This window comes from Bos mutus, chromosome 11 (assembly GCF_027580195.1).
Source record: "Bos mutus isolate GX-2022 chromosome 11, NWIPB_WYAK_1.1, whole genome shotgun sequence".
Lineage (NCBI taxonomy): Eukaryota > Metazoa > Chordata > Mammalia > Artiodactyla > Bovidae > Bos > Bos mutus.
In genome coordinates this window covers 91,264,040-91,285,534 of record NC_091627.1, presented here as the reverse complement: position 1 = coordinate 91,285,534, position 21,495 = coordinate 91,264,040, and the positions used below count along the sequence as shown (strand labels likewise).

The 21,495-nt window shown below is 39.9% G+C and overlaps 1 protein-coding gene across 3 annotated transcripts in view; it reads left to right on the top strand.

Moving 5' to 3' along the window:
- TTC27 (tetratricopeptide repeat domain 27) overlaps positions 1–21,495 on the top strand; it is a 180,551-nt gene that overhangs the window by 44,394 nt on the left and 114,662 nt on the right. For all 3 annotated transcript variants that reach the window (XM_070379762.1, XM_070379761.1, XM_005893003.3), the window contains 2 exons: positions 6,642–6,754; positions 10,738–10,804. In XM_070379762.1, coding sequence (XP_070235863.1) covers positions 6,642–6,754; positions 10,738–10,804 — 180 coding nt within the window. The remainder of the gene's footprint in view (positions 1–6,641; positions 6,755–10,737; positions 10,805–21,495) is intronic.

The window sequence follows — 21,495 nt, the reverse complement described above, 5'->3', positions numbered from 1 at the left end:
TTTTTATCCTCAGAGATAAACTGTTGTTTTTCTTCTAGATTTTGGTAAGTATGAATTAATAAAGTAGTTACTTATATGTTACTGCCCTGAAAAAAATAAAAAGGCAGACTGAGTAGGAACTAATTTTTCCAGTGCCTACCCTATTTTTTGCCTTCTGTTGATATTCTCAAGTATTAAGAGCCTTGACGTTTCTTATGCTTCTTCTAAATATGTAAACAGATGATCAGAATTCCTTTTTACAAGTGTTCTGATCTGTCTTCAGCTACTCTGTTATTATTGGGCTGGTTTCTGCCATAGTATGTGTTTCTGACTTGGGTAATATGTTCTCTTGTAGCTTAAATTCATAGTTTTTAGTCAGTTTATCCACTCAATAGGCTTTCCATCTGCTTCTGTGAAGGCTGTTAGCATTTATATTGTCTTATCTTAGAGACCCAGACCAACATTTCTGCTTGTAATTTGGTTGATGTTACTGTCCTTGAAGCCTGTGTTTTCCCACTTTTCATTCCAGAGCCTGTAAACAAATTTGCTTGGTACATTGAGCACTAAAATTCTAACTGTACTGAAGATAATGCCCAGAGTAGGGGCTAGGGAGATGGGAAGGATGAGTGGCAGCAGTAAGGCATCCTGAGGAATGTCTTTGATGAGATCTTACATACTTCCTGGGCTTGCTCCAAGTTTTCTGTTTGTTTTTGTGATATTTTGAGGGCTGGTGAGCAGGGACAGCTATGGATTCTAAGAGAAGAAGGAAGGGAAGAAGGAAAAGATGGAGAAACTCAGGGATGAGACCACACAGAGGGACAGCCCGTCTCTCCTGCAATAGGAGAACCATGGCTGAAGGAGTGTTTGTACCACTGCTGGTCAAGGAGCTATGGTATCCGCTCCCATCCTGTCTTTACTCCTTGTATATACCAGACCCTCCTCCCGCAGCTTTTTCTTTTCTTTTTTTTTTTTTTTTAGCACACTGGCTTTTACTCATTTATATTTAAAGATTTGTTTTTGGCCGCTCTGGGTCTTAGTTGTGTATGGGCTTTCTCTAGTTGGGTCATGTGGGGACTGCTCTTCATTGCAGTGCACGGGCTTCTCATCATCGTAGCTTCTCTTGTCGCAGAGCACAGGCCTTAGGCACGTGGACTCGGTAGTTGTGGCCCATGGGCTTAATTGCACCTCAACGTGTGGGATCTTCCTGGACCCGGGATTGAACCTGTGTCCCCTGCAATGGCAGGCAGATTCCTAACTGCTAGACCACCAGGGAAGCCCCTCCTTCAACTTTTTGATGTAACCCAAGTCCCTCCCTGAGTCTTAGTTTAACTGCCATAGACCTGGTGTTTAGGCCAAAGCACAGCATCAGTGAAAAAGAGTTAGTTCTGCAATTCAATAATTTAATTCAGTAATCCATCATTGTTTATTTATATGTGCATGTATATTTGTATGTGTGTATTTATGTGGAATTGTATGGAAAATTATCTCCTATGATTATAATTATGTAGGTAAGGATTAGATAGAAATAGCTTTATACTCATGGATGGAGGATAGACTTGTTTGATTAGTTATAGATCTTAATTCCTTTTGCCAGAGATACTGTTAGATTATGAAATACACCAATTTGCTTGATAACGAAACTTTTCAGGAAAAAAGGAACACTGTGATATCAATTATAATGATTATAAAATATATCATGATTAGAAATGTTACGGTGTGAAGATGTGTATCTTAGTAATTGAGGAAATACGATAATTTTATTGTCAGTGAGGAGCATAGTGTTTCCCTTTGGGCCTTCCTAGATTTTTAATCTGTTATTAATGGGGAATTTACATAACCTATAGCTACTGGACTTTAGGCTTTAATAAGCCAACAGTTATGAGGAACCTCAGTGTGCAAATCACAGGCACAGACTGTTCTTTATTGTTAAATCATCAGTGTGCAGTATGAGGAGGGAGGATAAATTAAAATTGTACTTTGAGCAGGAAACACAAGCACATGATCGGCATCATTGGTAAAAAGTATGCATTCAATGCTGAACAAATTGGAGATGTACTATGTGCTGGTTTTTTCCTTTGATTTTACATTAAGCACAATACAGCAGTTTATTAAGATGCTTAGAATGAATACAAAGGGAAATAAAGACCACAAAATTACGCATGCTACAGCTGTGTGTCCTGTGTAAGACGGTGTAGATGAATACATGAGGATGGTGTTTACAGGTGAAACTAAATATCCCAAATGGCATTCACTGATCTGTTGCTTCAAGACAACACCCTTTTGTACAGATCTTAAAGGTGTCAAAATTAGTAGTCTCAAAGTCAATTCTTGTATGTGATTTTAGCATAAAAGATTTTAGAAAACTGATGTGAAATACCACAGTTTTCATTTTTGTCAGCTGGAATGCCAAGGATTTTCAGAATAAGAAAAATGCAGTAATACAGGACAATCCAGATACGCGTCTCATGTGACTAGCCTCTGTTGCAAAATTGTACATGGTTATGGGCAAAAACTAAGTCTGTCCAAAAGTCCACACCTGTGCAGTTTCATGTTTTAGCTTGATAACCTAGATATAACACTTATTACATAGCAAGGGCAACACCAAAAGAAGAAACAAATCTGTGATGGGTACACAGTAACAATATCATAAGCATCATTGGAGTAGGTCTGAAAGACTGTAGCTGGTTTTTGGGGTTTTTTTGGCCATGTCAAGAGGCATTTGGGATCTTAGTTCCCTGACCAGAGATTGAACCCATGTGCACTGCGTTTGGAGCTCAGAGTTTTAACCACTGGACCTCCAGGAAAATCCTTGTAGCTAATTTTATGGTTTAGTGGAATATTACGAGGTTGGCATGAGTCTAAATTACAGCCATCTTTTAAATTTGCAATGTGTAGACATATAGGCAAGCAGGTGCTGCAGCCGACCGGTTTTAATTTTAAAAAGTACTAAATAGGAACGTAGAGAATCTTGGATGAAGATCAGAGTTGTTTTGATCACCCACCTGTAGCTGACAATGATGCTCTGTTGCTAAGGCTGACCTATCTCAGGTCTTCTGTGGGGGATGGGGAGGAGTCCTTGCTGGGAGGTGGAAACTTGGGTCTTGTCACATCTTTATTGTCTAGCTGGATTGAGAACCTGGGAAAGTTATTATATTTTTAGCTTCCTCGTTTGTTTTCGCCCACATCACACTTTTTAAAGGGATCAGATTATATCTATAAAGACACTCCACAAACATTGGGTATCAATAAGCAAGTTGATATATCCCTATCAGGTTGTGAAAAGGTGGGAATTTGGAATACTGTAGAGCTTCACTGTCCAGTGTTGTAGCCATATATGATTATTAATCACTCTAAAGTTGCTTGGTCCAAACTTAGCTGTGCTGAAGTGTAAAAGATGTACTAGATTTCATAAACTGTATGAAAGAGTATAGTATCTAATTAATAATTTTCTATTAATGAATGTTCAGGGATAATATTTTTTACATACTAGGTTAAATCACTTTTATTTATTTATTTTTTAAAGTATAGCTGATAGAAAATATAAAATTACATATGTAGGTTTAAAAAAAATTCTGGAAAGCATATGTTGAAAATGGCTGGCCAGCAGGGTGCACTGTTCGCCTGCAGCCAGCCTTTTGAAGTTCTGCGGGCCGGGGAAGAAGAGGCACGTTTTCAGCGCCTAGCCGCCTGGAGTTCTGTGTTCCTCCTGTCAGGAGTTGTTGAAGGCTCTGTTCTTTCCCCAAAACCTTATAAATAGAGCTAGGCCTACAGTTTAGTCTTCCTAGTTTAAGCTACTTTTATTGAATTGGAAGAAAAAAATCGATTTTATTAAGGAATAATTTACATACAGTAAAATGTAGCTATTTTAAGTGTCCAGTTTGATGAGTTTTAACAAGTAGACCCACATAACCACTGTAATCAAAATACAGAACCATTTCCATTAGGCAGAAAAGTCACCCATACTGCAAAGTCAGTCACTTTCCCTCCCTGCTTTCTGTCACAAATTAGAGCTGGTCTTTTCCATAGAGTCTCACATAAATGGAATCAGATAGTATGACTGTCTGTGTCTGGTTTCCTGCACTTAGCATAGTGTTCTGAGGTTCACCCTTGTTTGAATGCCGACAATTAGCCCCTGTTTGTTGCTGAGCATTTATTACTTCACTGTATGGGTGAGCCACAGTGTGTTTACCCATTCTCTTGGCAGACAGCTGAATGGCTTCTAGCTTTTGGCTATTACGAGTAAAGCTGTTCGGAACATTCATGTGTAAGTCTTCATGTGAATGTGTGTTTTTAATTTTCACAGGTAAATGCCAAGGATTAGAATGGCTTGTATTAAGTATATTTTTAACTAGAGAAACAGTCAAACTGTTTTCCGAAGTCGCTGTACTATTTCACATCCCCACCCTCAGTATATGAGAGCATTACTTGCTCTGCATCCTTGCTGGTGCTTGGTATTGTCAATTTAAAAATTTTTGCCATTTTTGTGAGTTGTGTGCAGTGATTTCTCATTGTGATTTTACTATCTTTTGATGACTAATTTTTAAAAATCTATTTTATTGAGATATAACTTACACATAGAAAAGTTTTACCTTTATTTGGGTGGGATTTGGATGAGATTTGAAAAATATATGCACCCAACCATTGCAGTCAAGATACATTTCATTACCCTAGAAAATTCCATTCTGCCCCTTTGCAGTTAATTCCACACCTTCTCTGGCCCTAAATAATCATTGACTTGCTTTCTGACTATAGATAGTTTGCTTTTTCTAGAGTTTTATGTGACTAGAATCCTACAGTAAGTATGTCCTCTTTTCTATCTGGCCTCTTTTGCTCAGCGTGATGTTTTTGAGTTGAGATATGTCTGTGTGGTTGTATGTGTCAGTACTTTTCTTTTTATTGCTGATTAGAATTTCATTAAATGCGTATAGCATAATTTTTCTTTTTAATTTATTTACCTGTTGACAGACATTTGGGTTGTTTCCAGTTTGGGATTATTACAGATAAAACTGCTATGAACACACACACCCCCCCCCCCCATATCTCTCTCTCTCTCTCTCTATTTATATAGATACATATCTTGGGGTGGACATATGTTTTTGTTTCTAATAGATAACTACAAAGGAGTGGAACTGAGAGCTCATATGGTAAATATGTTTGTTATAAGAAGGCAATGGCTCCCCACTCCAGTACTCTTGCCTGGAAAATCCCATTGACGGAGGAGCCTGGTGGGCTGCAGTCCATGGGGTCTCTAAGAGTCGGACACGACTGAGCGACTTCACTTTGACTTTTCACTTTCATGCATTAGAGAAGGAAATGGCAACCCACTCCAGTGATCTTGCCTGGAGAATCCCAGGGACAGGGGAGCCTGGTGGGCTGCCGTCTATGGGGTTGCACAGAGTCGGACACGACTGAAGTGACTCAGCAGCAGCCGCAGCAGCAAACTATTTCCTGTGGTTGTACCATTTTACGTTGCTACCAACAGTGTATGAAAGATTGAATTGTCCCAGATCCTTGGCAACAATTGGGATTGTCAGTCTTTTAAATTTTATCTGTTTTATGTATGTGTACTAGTAGTAGTTCATTCTGATTTTAATTAGTATTTTCATGTGGACTACTGTTATTGAGGATCTCTTTGTTTGCCGATTAGCTAACCTTTTGTAAAGGGTCTTTTGTAAAGTTCATATTTATGTTGAGTTTTTTTATCTTCTTATTAAGCTGTAATTCTATACTTTGATTACAAGCCTTTTCCCAGATATTTGTTTGGTGAGTATGTTTTCTCAAACTGTAGCTTGACTTTTCACTTTCTTAACAGTGTTTTCAAAGAGCTGAAGTTTTTATTTGATGGTTCAAGTTTTTTTTGTATCCTAATTAAAGACTCTGCCTACCCCAAAGTTGCAAGTCTTTTCTCCTATGATTTCTTTCTTAGAAGTTTTTTAGTATCAGCTTTTATAGTAAGGTCTGTGATTCATTTTGATTTAATTCTTGTGCATGGTATGAGATCTGGGCAGAGCATTATTTTTTCCCAAGTGAATATAAAGTTCTTCTAACATCACTTATTGAAAAAACTTTGCTTTGTTGAGTCATCTAGCCACCTTGTTGAAAATCAGTTGACCATATAATATGGGTCTGAAATTTTGGACTCTGTTCTCTTCCTTTCATCTATATTTCTGTCTTCATGTTAGTACAACACTGTGTTGGCTTTGTGGCTGTTCTTGAAATCACGTACTCTACCAAGTTCTCTAATTCTTCAGGCTTTATTTCTATTTCAATTGGCTTTTTTTCCTTCTATTCTAGATCTTCTTGAGAAACAGAGTTGGGAATCGATGTTGCAGATTATGATTTAGAAACCGATTAGAAAGATCTGAATATCAGAGAGGAGCTTTTGCCTACTAGGCTCAATCAAACAGGGAGTAGCAGTTACTCCCTGTTATTGATGATGTCAGTGCATTCCTGGCATATATAGATGGCATGTCCTCCATTTCTGCACAGTAAATTGTTCCCATATATGTGTTTCACAAGGAGAACAGCCTATTGACCATGTATAGACACTGTAAAATCTTAAACAAAAAAATGTTATCCTACCCAGCAGTCTGTTGCATATAGTCTGTTGAATAAATCAAACTTAGTTTTTGTTTTAAATATTTTCTTTGTTATTCCACCAGAATCTTGAGCTCAATGATGATACCGTTCTAAATGAGATAAAGTTAGCAGATTGTGAACAGTTTCAGATGCCTGATCTATGTGCTGAAGAGCTTGCTGTTATCCTTGGAATCTGGTAAGTTAATGACTTATTTGGCCACCTTGAATTTCTTGAGTATTGATTCTCTTGTGTTGCGGAAATCGTTGTTCAAAAGGTCCCCAGAGTTCTGGGTGAATGAGTCTTGTAACGGTTATGAAGATAGAGAAGAGTTGGGCAACCAATAAAAGGGTTAGAGATTAGGACTCTCCTGTAAGTTGGTATACTTACCCGTCTCTTTGCTTGGTAAAGAAAATTCCTTCTGTTAGCCTTCGCTGGGCTTCCCTTGTGGCTCAGCTGGTAAAGAATGTGCCTGCAAAGCAGGAGACCTGGGTTCCATCCCTGGGTTGGGAAGATCCCCTGGAGAAGGGAAAGGCCACCTGAATAGAATCCTAATGAAATATTTAGGAGAGGCGACTACTTTGATCTTTGAGGACATGTATATTCAGAGGATAGAATTTTTAATATAGTAGAACCTTATGTGTAGTAGAAATCGTTTTTCATTTTATGTTTTAAAGTAATTTCAAATTTGGGCAAAAGTTGCAAGGGCAAGGCATTGCAAAGACTTTTGAGAATGATTTTTTGACATGACATTCTGTCACCGCTAAATACTTTAGTGTGTGTCTTCAACAAACAAGGGAGCTTCTGTGCATAACCATGATACATTTATCAAAATCAGGAAATTAGCACTCATGCTTTACTATCACATTGTACTCAGACCCCATTCAAGTTTTGCCAGTTGTCCCAGTAATCTCCTTTATAGCACAGGATCCAGTCTAGAACATATGTGTTACATTTATGTTTGTATTCTTTCTGTCAGTTTGGAATAGTTCTTCATTTTTGCTTGACTTTTATGATCTTGACACTTTGGAAATTTATAAGCCAGTTATTCTGTACAATTACCCTCAACTTGAATTTTGTCTGATTCAGTTCAGTTCAGTTCAGTTGTTCAGTCGTGTCCGACTCTGTGACCCCATGAACTGCAATACACCAGGCCTCCCTGTCCATCACCAACTGCTGGAGTTCACCCAAACCCATGTCCATTGAGTTGGTGATGCCATCCAACCATCTCATCCTGTCATCCCCTTCTCCTCCTGCCCTCAATCTTTCCCAGCGTCAGGGTCTTTTCAAATGAATCAGCTCTTCGCATCAGGTGGCCAAAGTATTGGAGTTTCAGCTTCAGCATCAGTCCTTCCAATGAATATTCAGGACTGATCTCCTTTAGGATGGACTGGTTGGATCTCCTTGCAGTCCAAGGCATTCTCAAGCGTCTTCTCCAACTCCACAGTTCAAAAGCATCAATTCTTCGTCGCTCAGCTTTCTTCACAGTCCAACTCTCACATCCATACTGGAAAAATCATAGCCTCAACTAGATGGACCTTTGTTGACAAAGTAATGTTTCTGCTTTTGAATATGCTATCTAGGTTGGTCATAACTTTTTTCCCAAGGAGTAAGCGTCTTTTAATTTCATGGCTGCAGTTGCCATCTGCAGTGATTTTGGAACACAGAAAAATAAAGTCAGCCACTGTTTCACTGTTTCCCCATCTATTTGCCATGAAGTGATGGGACCGGATGCCATGATCTTCGTTTTCTGAATGTTGAGCTTTAAGTCAACTTTTTCACTCTCCTCTTTCACTTTCATCAAGAGGCTCTTTAGTTCTTCTTCACTTTCTGCCATAAGGGTGGTGTCATCTGCATATCTGAGGTTATTGATATTTCTTCCGGCAGTCTTGATTCCAGCCTGTGCTTCCTCCAGCCCAGTGTTTCGAATGATATACTCTGCATTGTCTGATTTAAAAAATATATATACAATTAAATTCACATTCTGGGACTTCCTTGGTGGCTCAGTGGTAAAGAATCCAACTGCCAGTGCAGGAGACACAGGTTTGATCCCTGGTTCGGGAAGATCCCACATGCCATGGAGCAACTAAGTCCCTGGGCCGTAACTCCTGAGTCTGTGCACTAGAGCTAGATTCTGGGAACCGCAACTACTGAGCCAACATGCTGCAACTGCTGAAGCTCCCTGATACTCCCTGGAGCCTGTGCTCCCAGCAAGAGAAGCCACCGCAGTGAGAGCCCCACGCAGCACGACTAGAGACTGGCAGCTGTCCCCTACAACTAGAGAAGAGCCTGCACAGCAGTGACGACGTAGCACAGCCAAAAATAAATAAATTCACATGCTGCACCATTAGCAAGGGTATCGGAGAAGGGAAGTTTTGTGGTTCTTATAGCATCCCAGCAAGTGGAACACAATTTTGAATTTTATTTTCATTCTTAATACAAATAATATGTACATATAAAATAACTTATGTAATATATAAACATAAGTTATATAATGTAATAATAACACGAATCCACCTCCCAGTTTAAGAACTTGAAGATTGCAAATACCACTAGCTCAGTCTGTGTGCTTCTTTCCCATCTCATCTTCCTTCTTGTCTTAAAAGGTAATCAATGTCCTAAATTTTGTCTTTGTCAATTTCTTGCCTTTTCAAGAAATATATTTACTCACATGTCTTTTATACTTCTTAGTCAATTCTTTTATTTGTCTTTCAGCTTTATAAAAGCGGTATGTTACTGTATGCAGTCTTCTGTGATTTGTTTTTTTCTCTCACCAATGTCTTTATGTGACTCATCCGTGTTGTTACATACAGCTGCAGTTTACTCTGCAGTGTATCGTTCTGTTGGTATTTTACAGTGTATTGATTTCCTTTTTGGACATTGGATTGTTAACAGATTTTTCCTGTTACACACAATATTACTATGGATATTTGTGTGTATGCTTCCCGGTACAGCCATTGAATTTCTGTGGGCTCTATATCTACGCTGGAATTACTGAGGTTAGGATATGTGAATGTTCACTTTATAAGATAGTGCTGAATTGTTTTCCAAAATTATTCATACTTGGATCAGCAAGCTCTAAGAATTCTCAATGTTCTGCCTCTTTGAGAACTTCTTAATTTTTGCCTGTCTCATGGTGATAGTAATTTTTTTTTTGCATGAGTTTAATAAATAGGCATTGGTGCCATATTAATTCTTTTCATTTTCTTTGTGGAGTGGCACAGGTTAGATTTTGTTTTTTCTTATAAAATAAATTGTGTTAACATTTAGTACACCACCACATTTACTTGTTAGCATTTTATTACTTTTGTGCTTATCTTTGGCACAGTCATCTCTTTATCTGTAAATAATACAATAATATTATAATATGTGAGGAGAGTGAAAAAGTTGGCTTAAAGCTTAACATTCAGAAAACTAAGATCATGGCATCCAGTCCCATCAATCATGGTAAATAGATGGGGAAACAGTGGCTGACTTTATTTTTCTGGGTTCCAAAATCACTGCAGATGGTGATTGCAGCCATGAATTTAAAAGACACTTACTCCTTGGAAGGAAGGTTATGACCAACCTAGACAGCATATTCAAAAGCAGAGACATTACTTTGTCAACAAAGGTCCATCTAGTCAAGGCTATGGTTTTTCCAGTGGTCATGTATGGATGTGAGAGTTGGACTGTGAAGAAGGCTGAGTGCCGAAGAATTGATGCTTTTGAACTGTGGTGTTGGAGAAGACTCTTGAGAATCCCTAGGACTGCAAGGAGATCCAACCAGTCCATTCTAAAGGAGATCAGTCCTGGGTGTTCATTGGAAGGACTGATGTTGAGGCTGAAACTCCAATACCTTGGCCATCTCATGCGAAGAGCTGACTCATTAGAAAAGACCCTGGTGCTGGGAAAGATTGAGGGCAAGAGGAGAAGGGGACGACAGAGGATGAGATGGTTGGATGGCATCATCGACTTGATGGGCATGGGTTTGGTGGACTCCGGGAGTTGGTGATGGACAGGGAGGCCTGGTGTGCTGTGGTCCATGGGGTTGCAAAGAGTCAGACATGACTGAGCGACTGAACTGAATGTGCTTTCAAATATATAAATACAGTTTACTTGCTTCCTTAAAAATTGTATTTGATTCATTATGACATGCATTCTGGAATTGATTTGCTTTTTTTAATTTTTTAAATTTAAAGCACAGATTTCCAAAAGAATAACCCAGTGCATAAGTTAACTGAAGAGGAACTGCTGGCATTTACATCAGTGAGTAATGTCTTTTTCCTGTTTCTTTTTTTTTTCCCTTGTAAATTATTTTGCCTATCGTATATTCTTGCCTCAGTTTGCTCATTGAAATACTGTCACCTAAGGAAATTAAGGCAGAAAAAAAAGCTTATCATTTTATTTTCCAGGCTGCATATATCTTGATGCTGATTTAGACATAAACATTTTAAAATTTTTATTTATTTTTAATTGGAAGATAATGGCTTTACACTGTTGTGTTGGTTTCTGCCATACATCAACATGAATCGGCCATAGGCATACATATGCTGCCTGCCTCTGCCTCCTCCTCCATCCCACCCCTCTAGGTGTCAGAGAGCCCTGGGTTTGAGCTCCCTGCATGGCAGCAAATCCCCACTGGCTGGCTTTTTTACATATAACAATGTATATGTTTCAATGCTACTCTCTCAATTTGTCCCACCCTCTCCTTTCCCCACTGTGTCTGCCAGTCTGTTCTCTACAGACATAAGCATTTTTGTTTGTACTTGCTTGAATTTAAGGGCAGCAAATGAATATTTCTTGTTCTTTGTTTGATCTTTGTTTGCAGGGACGAGTCCAGTATCTTGCACATAATATGTGCTCGATAAATACTTGTTGACTGAGTAAATGAAGTGACAGAGCGAGAGTTGAATCTTTACTCCAAAGCCAGTGTAATGTGCAGCTCTTTTGGTTAAAATTTGAGGGTGATGCTTCATGGATGTAGTGGGACCGAGGGGTTCAGAGACCGAGGGGCAGAAACAGCAGAGCCTGGGTTATGGAGGCTAAGGCAGGAGACAGTGTCGAGAGCAAGGGGCAATTGTCAGCGTTCAGCGGTGGAGAGCAGTCAGGAGGAAGGGCTGAGGCTTCGATGGCTGGAGTGCATTGCTTATCTCTATGACAAGTTTGGTGAAATAGCTGGGTAGTCACCTCACTGCAGAGAAATAAGGAGAGAATGGTTTGTGAGAAAATAAAGTTGATAGATAAAGACCACAGTTGGAAAAAATGGTCGTGAAAAGGAAAGATAGGAGAATAGATGTTTGAGGGTTTGATATCAAAGAAGGCTTTTCAGAAGAGGAAGGCCACAGAACAAGAGGGCAGTTGGTATCTTTAGCTTTATAGATAAAAAGATACACACGTCTTTAATGAACCCAAGTTGCTCAAGATACATCTTTTTTTCAAAGGCATTTTTTTTATCATAGTTAGGGATCAAGTTAGAATTCTTGTGTTTTCTTTCTTTGTTATTTTTGAGATAAGGCAGAACTAAAGTACTTTTATCTGGTAGAAAGAAAGGCTAGCTTACTTTGTGCTGTAAAATAAATTTTACAAGTTACTGTGTGGATCACAATAAACTGTGGAAAATTCTGAAAGAGATGGGAATACCAGACCACCTGACCTGCCTCTTGAGAAACCTGTATGCAGGTTAGGAAGCAACAGTTAGAACTGGACATGGAACAACAGACTGGTTCCAAATAGGAAAGGGAGTATGTCAAGGCTGTATATGGTCACCCTGTTTATTTAACTTCTATGCAGAGTACATCATGAGAAACGCTGGGCTGGAAGAAGCACAAGCTGAAATCAAGATATCCGGGAGAAATATCAATAACCTCAGATACACAGATGACACCACCCTTATGGCAGAAAGTAAAGAGGAACTCAAAAGCCTTTTGATGAAAGTGAAAGTGGAGAGTGAGCAAGTTGGCGTAAAGCTCAACATTCAGAAAACTAAGATCATGGCATATGGTCCCATCACTTCATGGGAAATAGATGGGGAAACAGTGTCAGACTTTATTTTGGGGGGCTCCAAAATCACTGCAGATGGTGACTGCAGCCATGAAATTAAAAGACACTTACTCCTTGGAAAAAAAGTTATGACCAATCTAGATAGCATATTCAAAAGCAGAGACATTACTTTGCCAACAAAGGTTCGTCTAGTCAAGGCTATGGTTTTTCCTGTGGTCATGTATGGATGTAAGAGTTGGACTGTGAAGAAAGCTGAGCGCCGAAGAATTGATGCTTTTGAACTGTGGTGTTGGAGAAGACTCTTGAGAATCCCTTGGACTACAAGGAGATCCAACCAGTCCATCCTAAAGGAGATCAGCCCTGGGATTTCTTTGGAAGGAATGATGCTAAAGCTGAAATTCCAGTACTTTGGCCACCTCATGCGAAGAGTTGACTCATTGGAAAAGACTGTGATGCTGGGAGGGATTGGGGGCAGGAGGAAAAGGGGACGACAGAGGATGAGATGGCTGGATGGCATCACTGACTCGATGGATGTGAGTCTGAGTGAACTCCAGGAGTTGGTGATGGACAGGGAGGCCTGGCGTGCTGCAGTTCATGGGGTTGCAAAGAGTCAGACATGACTGAGCAACTGAACTGAACTGAACATACAGTTTGAGAACTGGTTGATGTTAATCTTCTGAGTCCTCTGAGTGCCTGTTTTAGTTTCCCACTTCAGTATTGTTAGAAATCTGCTGATTTTCATTATAGCATATGTGTGTTTAGGTAACTATGTGGAATGTCCCTAATTAGTTGTTACATAAATGCTAAGGAATTTGACAAGTAAAGTGTTAAACCTTTTTTAAAAGATATATTTAAAAAATTATTATGCACCTCTTATTTATTTGTTCAACATAGATTGAATGCTTAACCACATGCCTTAATACTTAAAACTTAAGTGTTGGTTATTGAGGATATAGCAGCCTTTTCCCTCTTGGAATTTTCTTCAGTTTACATTCTTGTGAGGGAAATATATGGTAGACAAAGAAAGACAGATATTTGATATAAGTACTCATTGTAAACAGAAAATAGTGTAGTGGAGTAAGAATGGGTGAGGGATGGCTATTTTAGGCGGGATGGTGGGGGAACATCTCAGTGGGAAGGTGAAGTTGCACACGCGTCCTCCTGCTGTGAGGCACCGGGAAGCACACATGGGGCCTGGTGTGGTGGGAGTCTCGAGTCAGTGTCGGGAAGTACAGAGCTGGGTGGGGACAGTCGCCGGTGTGTAGATGTTAAGTAATGGCCCGGGAGCTTGGGCCCATTCTGATGACAGAGGTAAACAGGATGCAGCCTATGATAGGAAGTGTTCCTGTTGGCCTCTTATGGGAGGGTGGTCAGCAGAAATATCTTCTCGATATTGGCTTCATAAGCACATTATTGTGGAACATAGATTATTCACAGTTAACCTGAAATGACATGAAAGTACTCTCATCACATTCAAGCAGTTAACTTAGTTTTTAGTGCTTTTTGTGGATGTGATATATTTCTTCTTTTCTTATCCTTTTTCTGTCCTCCCCCCCCCTTTTTTTTTTCATTAAATACATTTATTTATGTAGCTGTGCTCAATCTTGAGTTGTGGCATATGGGATCTAGTTTCCTGACCAGGGATTGAACCCAGGTCCCCTGCTTTGGGAGCGCAGAGTCTTAGGGACTCTGGGACCACCAGAGAAGTCCCTCCCTTCCTTTTCTTTCTCTTTCCCTATTCTTGTTCCTTTGTAAAGTGAGGTAGAATCCTGCTGAAGTAATTGCCTCTCGTAGCCTTTGCTGGCAGGTAGCTCAGCCCTCCTAGCTTGCAGTGAAGGTTGTATTCTCTGGTTTTATGTTTTCCCCCAGGGCTTTATGATACATAATTGTTTTGTTCTTCTCCTCTAGATCTCCTCCAAGTCAGCACTGACCTGAGAACTGATGTCCATTTCAGGAAAAACTGTTCAGTGACAGTGCTCCATAGTGCCAATCCTAACACTTCTGAAGAGATGAGTTGGTTAATGCCAAATACATTTTTAATTGATGAGAAGGAAGGCAAGGAACTTAAGAGTGAGGAGAGCCCTGAGGAGCCCCATGCATACTTTGGGCTGTGTAACATCCATTCCATTCCTTGTCCCAAGTGAAGCATACAGAATACTCCAGAAAAACCCAAGTCAGCTCTCCTTTTGTCATTCAGTCTTTCTGCCCTTCCTGTGCATGATTCTGAAACACATAATAAGGTGAGTTGTAAGTGGCCCCTGGTTTCAATAATTTCACTAAAATTTAAATCCTAAATAACTGTATATCCTGTACATAAATACCCTTTATTTATATCCTGTATAACTGCTGAAGAGTGTCTGAAGCAAGAGGGACCACTTTTAGCTGCTACCTTGCTTCTGAATTCTCTTTTAACAAAGATCATATTTGGGCTCACTGTATTTATGTGTATGTCTTATCTTCCCTGTAAGACTCTAAACTTCCAGATTTGGGGACGGTCTCCATCCTTCTCTGGGTCTTCTACAAGGCCTGCTACAGAGCTTTACTCATAGTTCTTGCTCAAGAGAAGTATGCAGAATACAGGAATGAATGAAGTATACTGAACCAGGAATTGGAGCTGCACTACTACACTTAGTTCCCGGTGTAGGTAGTATGAGCACCCAGCATACAATTGATACCTGGTGTGTCCTTCTCATCTTTCTCTTCTGTGAAATGAGGGAGGGCGTGTGTCCTTCCCTCAGCACTGAAAACTTGTTCTTAGGATCAAATTTCATAAACATTCTGTAATTTCATACACAGAATGTGTATGAAACTTCTTCAGGTGGGTAGATAGAACGTCATGCCCCCATAGCACTCAGTGGTGAGTCAGGTTTTCTGGTTGGTGGTTTGTAGGAGCATACTACTGTTTTCAAGGAATACGAATTCCTAAGTGGATAAGGGCTGTTTGGAATTGGCTGTAGATGTGGAAGAGAAGGGAGTAGAGAGGAGAGAAGCCACATCCTTTTCCTGAGCATCCATCTCCCTACTCTGGCTGCAGCATGGTACTTGGGGTCTGGAGTTGTGAACTCTTGAGACTGTGAGGTGTCTTTCTCTGTTGACAGGAGAGCAAGTGCAGTAGAAATCTCACTACCCCTACCAGAGGATTGTGAGCACTTGGAGGGACAGGAACCACAGTCAGTGGACAGGTGATAAATACTTAGGAACCAGATGAGTGGCTTACTGGTCCTGAATTTTGTTCAGTTTTCATCAGCTGTCCTAAAGTTTACTAAAATAGTGGTGAAATCTCTTTTCTGGAAGAATTTTTGCCAGTGTTTCCAAGTTGTTGTAGCATGTTGAGGTATGTGTGAGATGAACTGGGAAAAGGTTTTAATTCAGCAATGGCAGAAGATTGTCCTAAGAGGAATACTTTGCTTTTTTTATTAACGTTGTCATTATGTAATGCTATTCCGAGACATTCTTCCCTCACATTTCAGGAAAACTGAATGAGTCATAGTAAAAATAACCCACATTGTTCTAAAGAGCCATTTATGTTGTGTTGGCTTGATAATTTAAAATTAGCTGTGTTATCTACGTTATTTCCTTACAGATGAGCCAAATCAGTGACATTCAGTAATGCTTTTAATTTCCTTTCATTGTTGAAAATGGGAACAATTTAGTTAATTCATACAGGTGTTTCAGTTTTCATTGGCAAAAGTTTTGCTGAAGTGTGAAGTGATACTGGCAGCCTGCCTTCTGACTGTCTGCCTGAAGCCCCAAGGACTCTGTCAATGAAAAATGGAAAAAGACCTTTGGAAGTTACACATTATGTTGTATATATTTTCTCTTTCTGTTGTTAATTTTAAAGCTATTTAATAATCACTTAACTGTGAACTCAAAAGTTTGTTAGCTATTTTTACAGATAAAAATGATACTTTTTTTTCTTTTAGGGTATTCAGTTCAGTTCAGTTCAGTCGCTCAGTCGTGTCTGACTCTTTGCGACCCCATGTATCGCAACATGCCAGGCCTCCCTGTCCATCACCAACTCCCGGAGTTCACTCAGACTCACGTCCATCGAGTCGGTGATGCCATCCAGCCATCTCATCCTCTGTTGTCCCTTCTCCTCCTGCCCCCAATCCCTCCCAGCATCAGAGTCTTTTCCAATGAGTCAACTCTTCGCTGGAGGTGGCCAAAGCATTGGAGTTTCAGCTTCAACATCATTCCTTCCAAAGAACACCCAGGACTGATCTCCTTTAGAATGGACTGGTTGGATCTCCTTGCAGTCCAGGGACTCTCAAGAGTCTTCTCCAACACCACAGTTCAAAAGCATCAATTCTTCGGCGCTCAGCTGTCTACACAGTCCAACTCTCACATCCATGCATGACCACAGGAAAAATCATAGCCTTGACTAGACGGACCTTTGTTGGCAAAGTAATGTCTCTGCTTTTTAACATGCTATCTAGGTTGGTTATAACTTTCCTTCCAAGGAGTAAGCGTCTTTTAATTTCATAGCTGTAATCACCATCTGCAGTGATTTTGCAGCCCAGAAAAATAAAGTCTGACACTGTTTCCACTGTTTCCCCATCTATCTGCCATGAAGTGATGGGACCAGATGCCATGATCTTCTTTTTCTGAATGTTGAGCTTTAAGCCAGCTTTTTCACTCTCCTCTTTCACTTTCATCAAGAGGAGCTTTAGGGTATACTTATTTCTTCATTTTAATTTTTTAAGATAGGCAGTATAACTGCAAGACAGCCATGATACTTCTGATAGTTTGTCCTCATGTTACATGATGACATGTCTGTCTCTATTAAGCAGGGTAACCCAGGATTTTGATTTTCTTTCTGGTTTGAATACTTGTCCCCTCAGGTGTTACTCATGCATTTTAATTTAACAGGTGTTCTGATCATGGGCCTTGTAGCTGTATTTGGGTGATAACTTGGTCGCTTTTAGAGAAGCCGGAGATGGGTATGCTTTGTTTCAGTTTGTTGGTAAACTATTTTTAAACAAAGGCTTAAAAAATATTTTTTGACTGGAGTTGAACTAGGTTACTTGTATGTATCTTATTTCAAGAATAGACAGAGAAAGAATGAGTAATAAGATTTGTGGGATCTTACATAACTCTTTTCTTACCATCATCTACTCTGGTAACTGCTGGACAAGTTTCTTCACAGTTAACCATGGCTTAAGCTTAATGCTTATTTGTGGCCTTATTTTTACCCATGTTGGAGTAACGTACTGGATGTGAACACTTGTAAACAACCACAGATCTGGGGCAAAATATATGAAATAGCAGTGTATAAAAAGGATAGTCTTTAATCCAATTTTCTGATGATGACCCACCTTCTGACAAAATGTGGTCCACTGGAGAAGAGAATGGCAAACCACTTTAGCATTCTTGCCATGAGAACTCCATGAACAGTATGAAAAGGCAAAAAGATAGAACACTGAAAGATGAACTCCCCAGGTTGGTAGGTGCCTAATATGCTACTGAAGAAGAGTGGAGAAATAGCTGTAGAAGGAATGAATAGGTTGAGCCAAAGCAGAAGTAGCCCAGTTTTGGATGGGTCTGGTGGTGAAAGTAAAGTCTGATGCTGTAAAGAACAGTATTACAGAGGAACCTGGAATGTTAGGTCCATGAATCAAGGTAAATTGGAAGTGGTCAAATGGGAGATGGCAAGAGTGAATGTTGACATTTTAGGAATCAGCAAACTAAAATGGACTGGAATGGGTGAATTTAACTCAGATGACCATTATATCTAATACTGTGGGCAAGAGTCCCTTAGAAGAAATGGAGTAGCCCTCATTGTGAACAGAAGAATCCTAAATGTAGTACTTAATGCAGTACTAAATGCAGTCTCAAAAGCAACAGAATGATGTTGGTTCGTTTCCAAGGCAAACCATTCAGTATCACAGTAATCCAGGTCTGTGCCTCAACCTCTAATGTTGAAGGAGCTGAAGCTGAATGGTTCTGTGAAGAACTACAGTACCTTCTAGAACTAACACCAAAAAAAGATGTCCTTTTTTTCATAGGAGACTGGAATGCCAAAGTAGGAAGTTAAGAGATACTTGGAATAACAGGCAAGTTTGGCTCTGGAGTACAGAAAGAAGCATGTCAAAGGCTAACAGAGTTTTGCCAAGAGAATGCACTGGTCATAGCAAATACCCTCTTCCAGGAACACAAGGGAAGACTCTACACATGGACATCACCAGATGGTCAACACCAAAATCAGATTGATTATATTTTTTGCAGCCAAAGATGGAGAAGCTCTATACAGTCAGTAAAAACAAGACAGGGAGCTGACTATGGCTCAGATCATGAACTCCTTATTGCCAAATTCAGACTGAAATTGAAGAAAAGTAGGGAAAACCACTAGGCTTTTCATGTATAACCTAAATCAAATCCCTTATGATTATGCAGTGGAAGTGACAGATGCAAGGGATTAGATCTGATCGAATGCCTGAAGAACTGTGGACAGAGGTTCATACATTGTACAGGAGGCGATGATCAAAACCACTCTGAAGCAAAAGAAATGCAAAAAAGCAAAATGGTTGTCTGAAGAGGCCCTATAGACAGCTGAGAAAAGAAGAGATGTGAAAGGCAAAGGAGAAAAGGAAAGATATACCCATCTGAATTCAGAGTTCCAAAGAATAGCAAGGAGAGATAAGAAAGCTTTCTGAACTGAACAATACAAAGAAACAGGAAAACAATAGAATGTGCAAGACTAGAAATCTCTTCAAGAAAATTAGAGATACCAAGGGAACATTTCATGCAAAGATGGGCACAATAAAGGACAGAAATGGTATGGACCTAACAGAAGCAGAGGATATTAAGAAGAGGTGGCAAGAATACACAGAAGAACTATACAAAAAAGATGTTAATGACCCAGATAACCATGATGGTGTGGTCACTCACCTAGAGCCAGACATCCTGGAGTGTAGAGTCAAGTGGGCCTTAGGAAGCATCACTATGAACAAAGCTAGTGGAGGTGATGGAATTCCAGTTGAGCTATTTCAAATCCTAAAAGATGATGCTGTGAAAGTGCTGCACTCAATATACCAGCAAATTTGGAAAACTCAGCAGTGGCCACAGGACTGGAAAAGGTCAGTTTTCAATCCAATCCCAAAGAAGGGCAGTGCCAAGCAGTGTTCAAACTACTGCACAATCGCACTCATTTCACATGCTAGCAAGATAATGCTCAAAATCCTTCAAGCTAGGCTTCAACAGATCAGTGTGTGAACTGAGAACTTCCACATGTAGAAGCTGGATTTAGCAAAGGCAGAGGAACCAGAGATCAAATTACCAATGACCATTGGATCACAGAAAAAGCTAGAGAATTCCAGGAAAAAAATCTGCTGCTTCATTGACTATGCTAAAGCCTTTGACTGTGTGGATCCCAAGAAACTCTGGAAAATTCTTAAAGAGATGGGAATACCAGACCACCTTACCTTCCTCCTGCGAAATCTGTATGCATGTCAAGAAGCAACAGTACCAGACATTAAAAACTAACTGGTTCAAAATTGTGAAAGGAGTACGTCAAGGCTATATATTGTCACCTTGCTTATTTAACTTATATGGAGAATACATCATCCAAAATGCCAGGTTGGATGAAGCACAAGCTGGAATCAAGATTGCAGGGAGAAATATCAATAACCTCAGATATGCAGATGACACCACCCTTAGGCAGAAAGTGAAGAGGAACTGAAGAGTCTCTTGTTGAAGCTGAAAGAGGAGAGTGGAAAAGCTGGCTTAAAACTCAACATTCAAAAAACTAAGATCACGGCATCCGGTCCAATCACTTCATGGCAAGTAGATGGGGAAACAATGAAAAGAGTGAACAACTTTATTATCTTGGGCTTCAAAATCACTGCAGATTGTGATTTCAGCCATGAAATTAAAAGATGCTTTCTACTTGGAAGAAAAGCAATGACAAGGCTAGAAAGCATATTAAGGAGTGAAGACATTACTTGCCTACAAAGGTCCATGTAGTCAAAGCTATGGTTTTTCCAGAAGTCATGTATGAATGTGAGTATTGGACCATAGAGAAGGCTGAGTGCTGAAGAATTGGTGCTTTGGAACTGTAGTGTTGGAGAAGACTCTTGAGAGTCCCTTGGACTGCAAGGAAATTAAATCAGTTAATCCTGCTGCTGCTAAGTTGCTCCTAAGTCACTTCAGTAGTGTCCAACTCTGTGCAACCCCATAGACGGCAGCCCACCAGGCTCCCCTGTCCCTGGGATTCTCCAGGCAAGAACACTGGAGTGGGTTGCCATTTCCTTCTCCAATGCATAAAAGTGAAAAGTGAAAGTGAAGTCGCTCAGTCATGTCTGACTCTTCACAACCCCATGGACCGCAGCCTACCAGGCTCCTTCGTCCATGGGATTTTCCAGGCAAGAGTAGTGGAGTGGAGTGTCATTGCCTTCTCCGAGTCAATCCTAAAGGAAGTCAATCCTGAATATTCGCTGGAGGGACTGATGCTGAGGTTGAAGCTCCAATACTTTGGCCACTGAATGTGAAGAACCGACTCATTGGAAAAGACCCTGATGCTGGGAAAGATTGAAGGCAGAAGGACAAGGGGATGATAGAGGACAAGATGGTTGGGTGGCATCACTGACTCAGTGGACTTGGGTTTGAGCAAGCTCCGGGAGATGGTGAAGGACAGGAAAGCCTGGCGTACTGCAGTCCATGGGGTTGCAAAGAGTCAGACATGACTGAGTGATTGAAGAGCAACAAAAAGGATGATTAGTCATGACCAAATAGTTTTTATCTCAGGAATGCAAAATTGGTTTAACATTAAGTAGTCATTGAAGTTCATCTTTTAATACAGTAAAGGAGAAACACTGAATGATTATCTAATTATATTTATTTATTTCAGCATTTGGAAAAATTCAGTACTCTTTCATTATAAAAAACTTAGTAAACTCTGAGTAGAAGAGAATATCATCAATCCAATAAAAGGTTTAGATGAAAAATCTAGAGTTAAAATC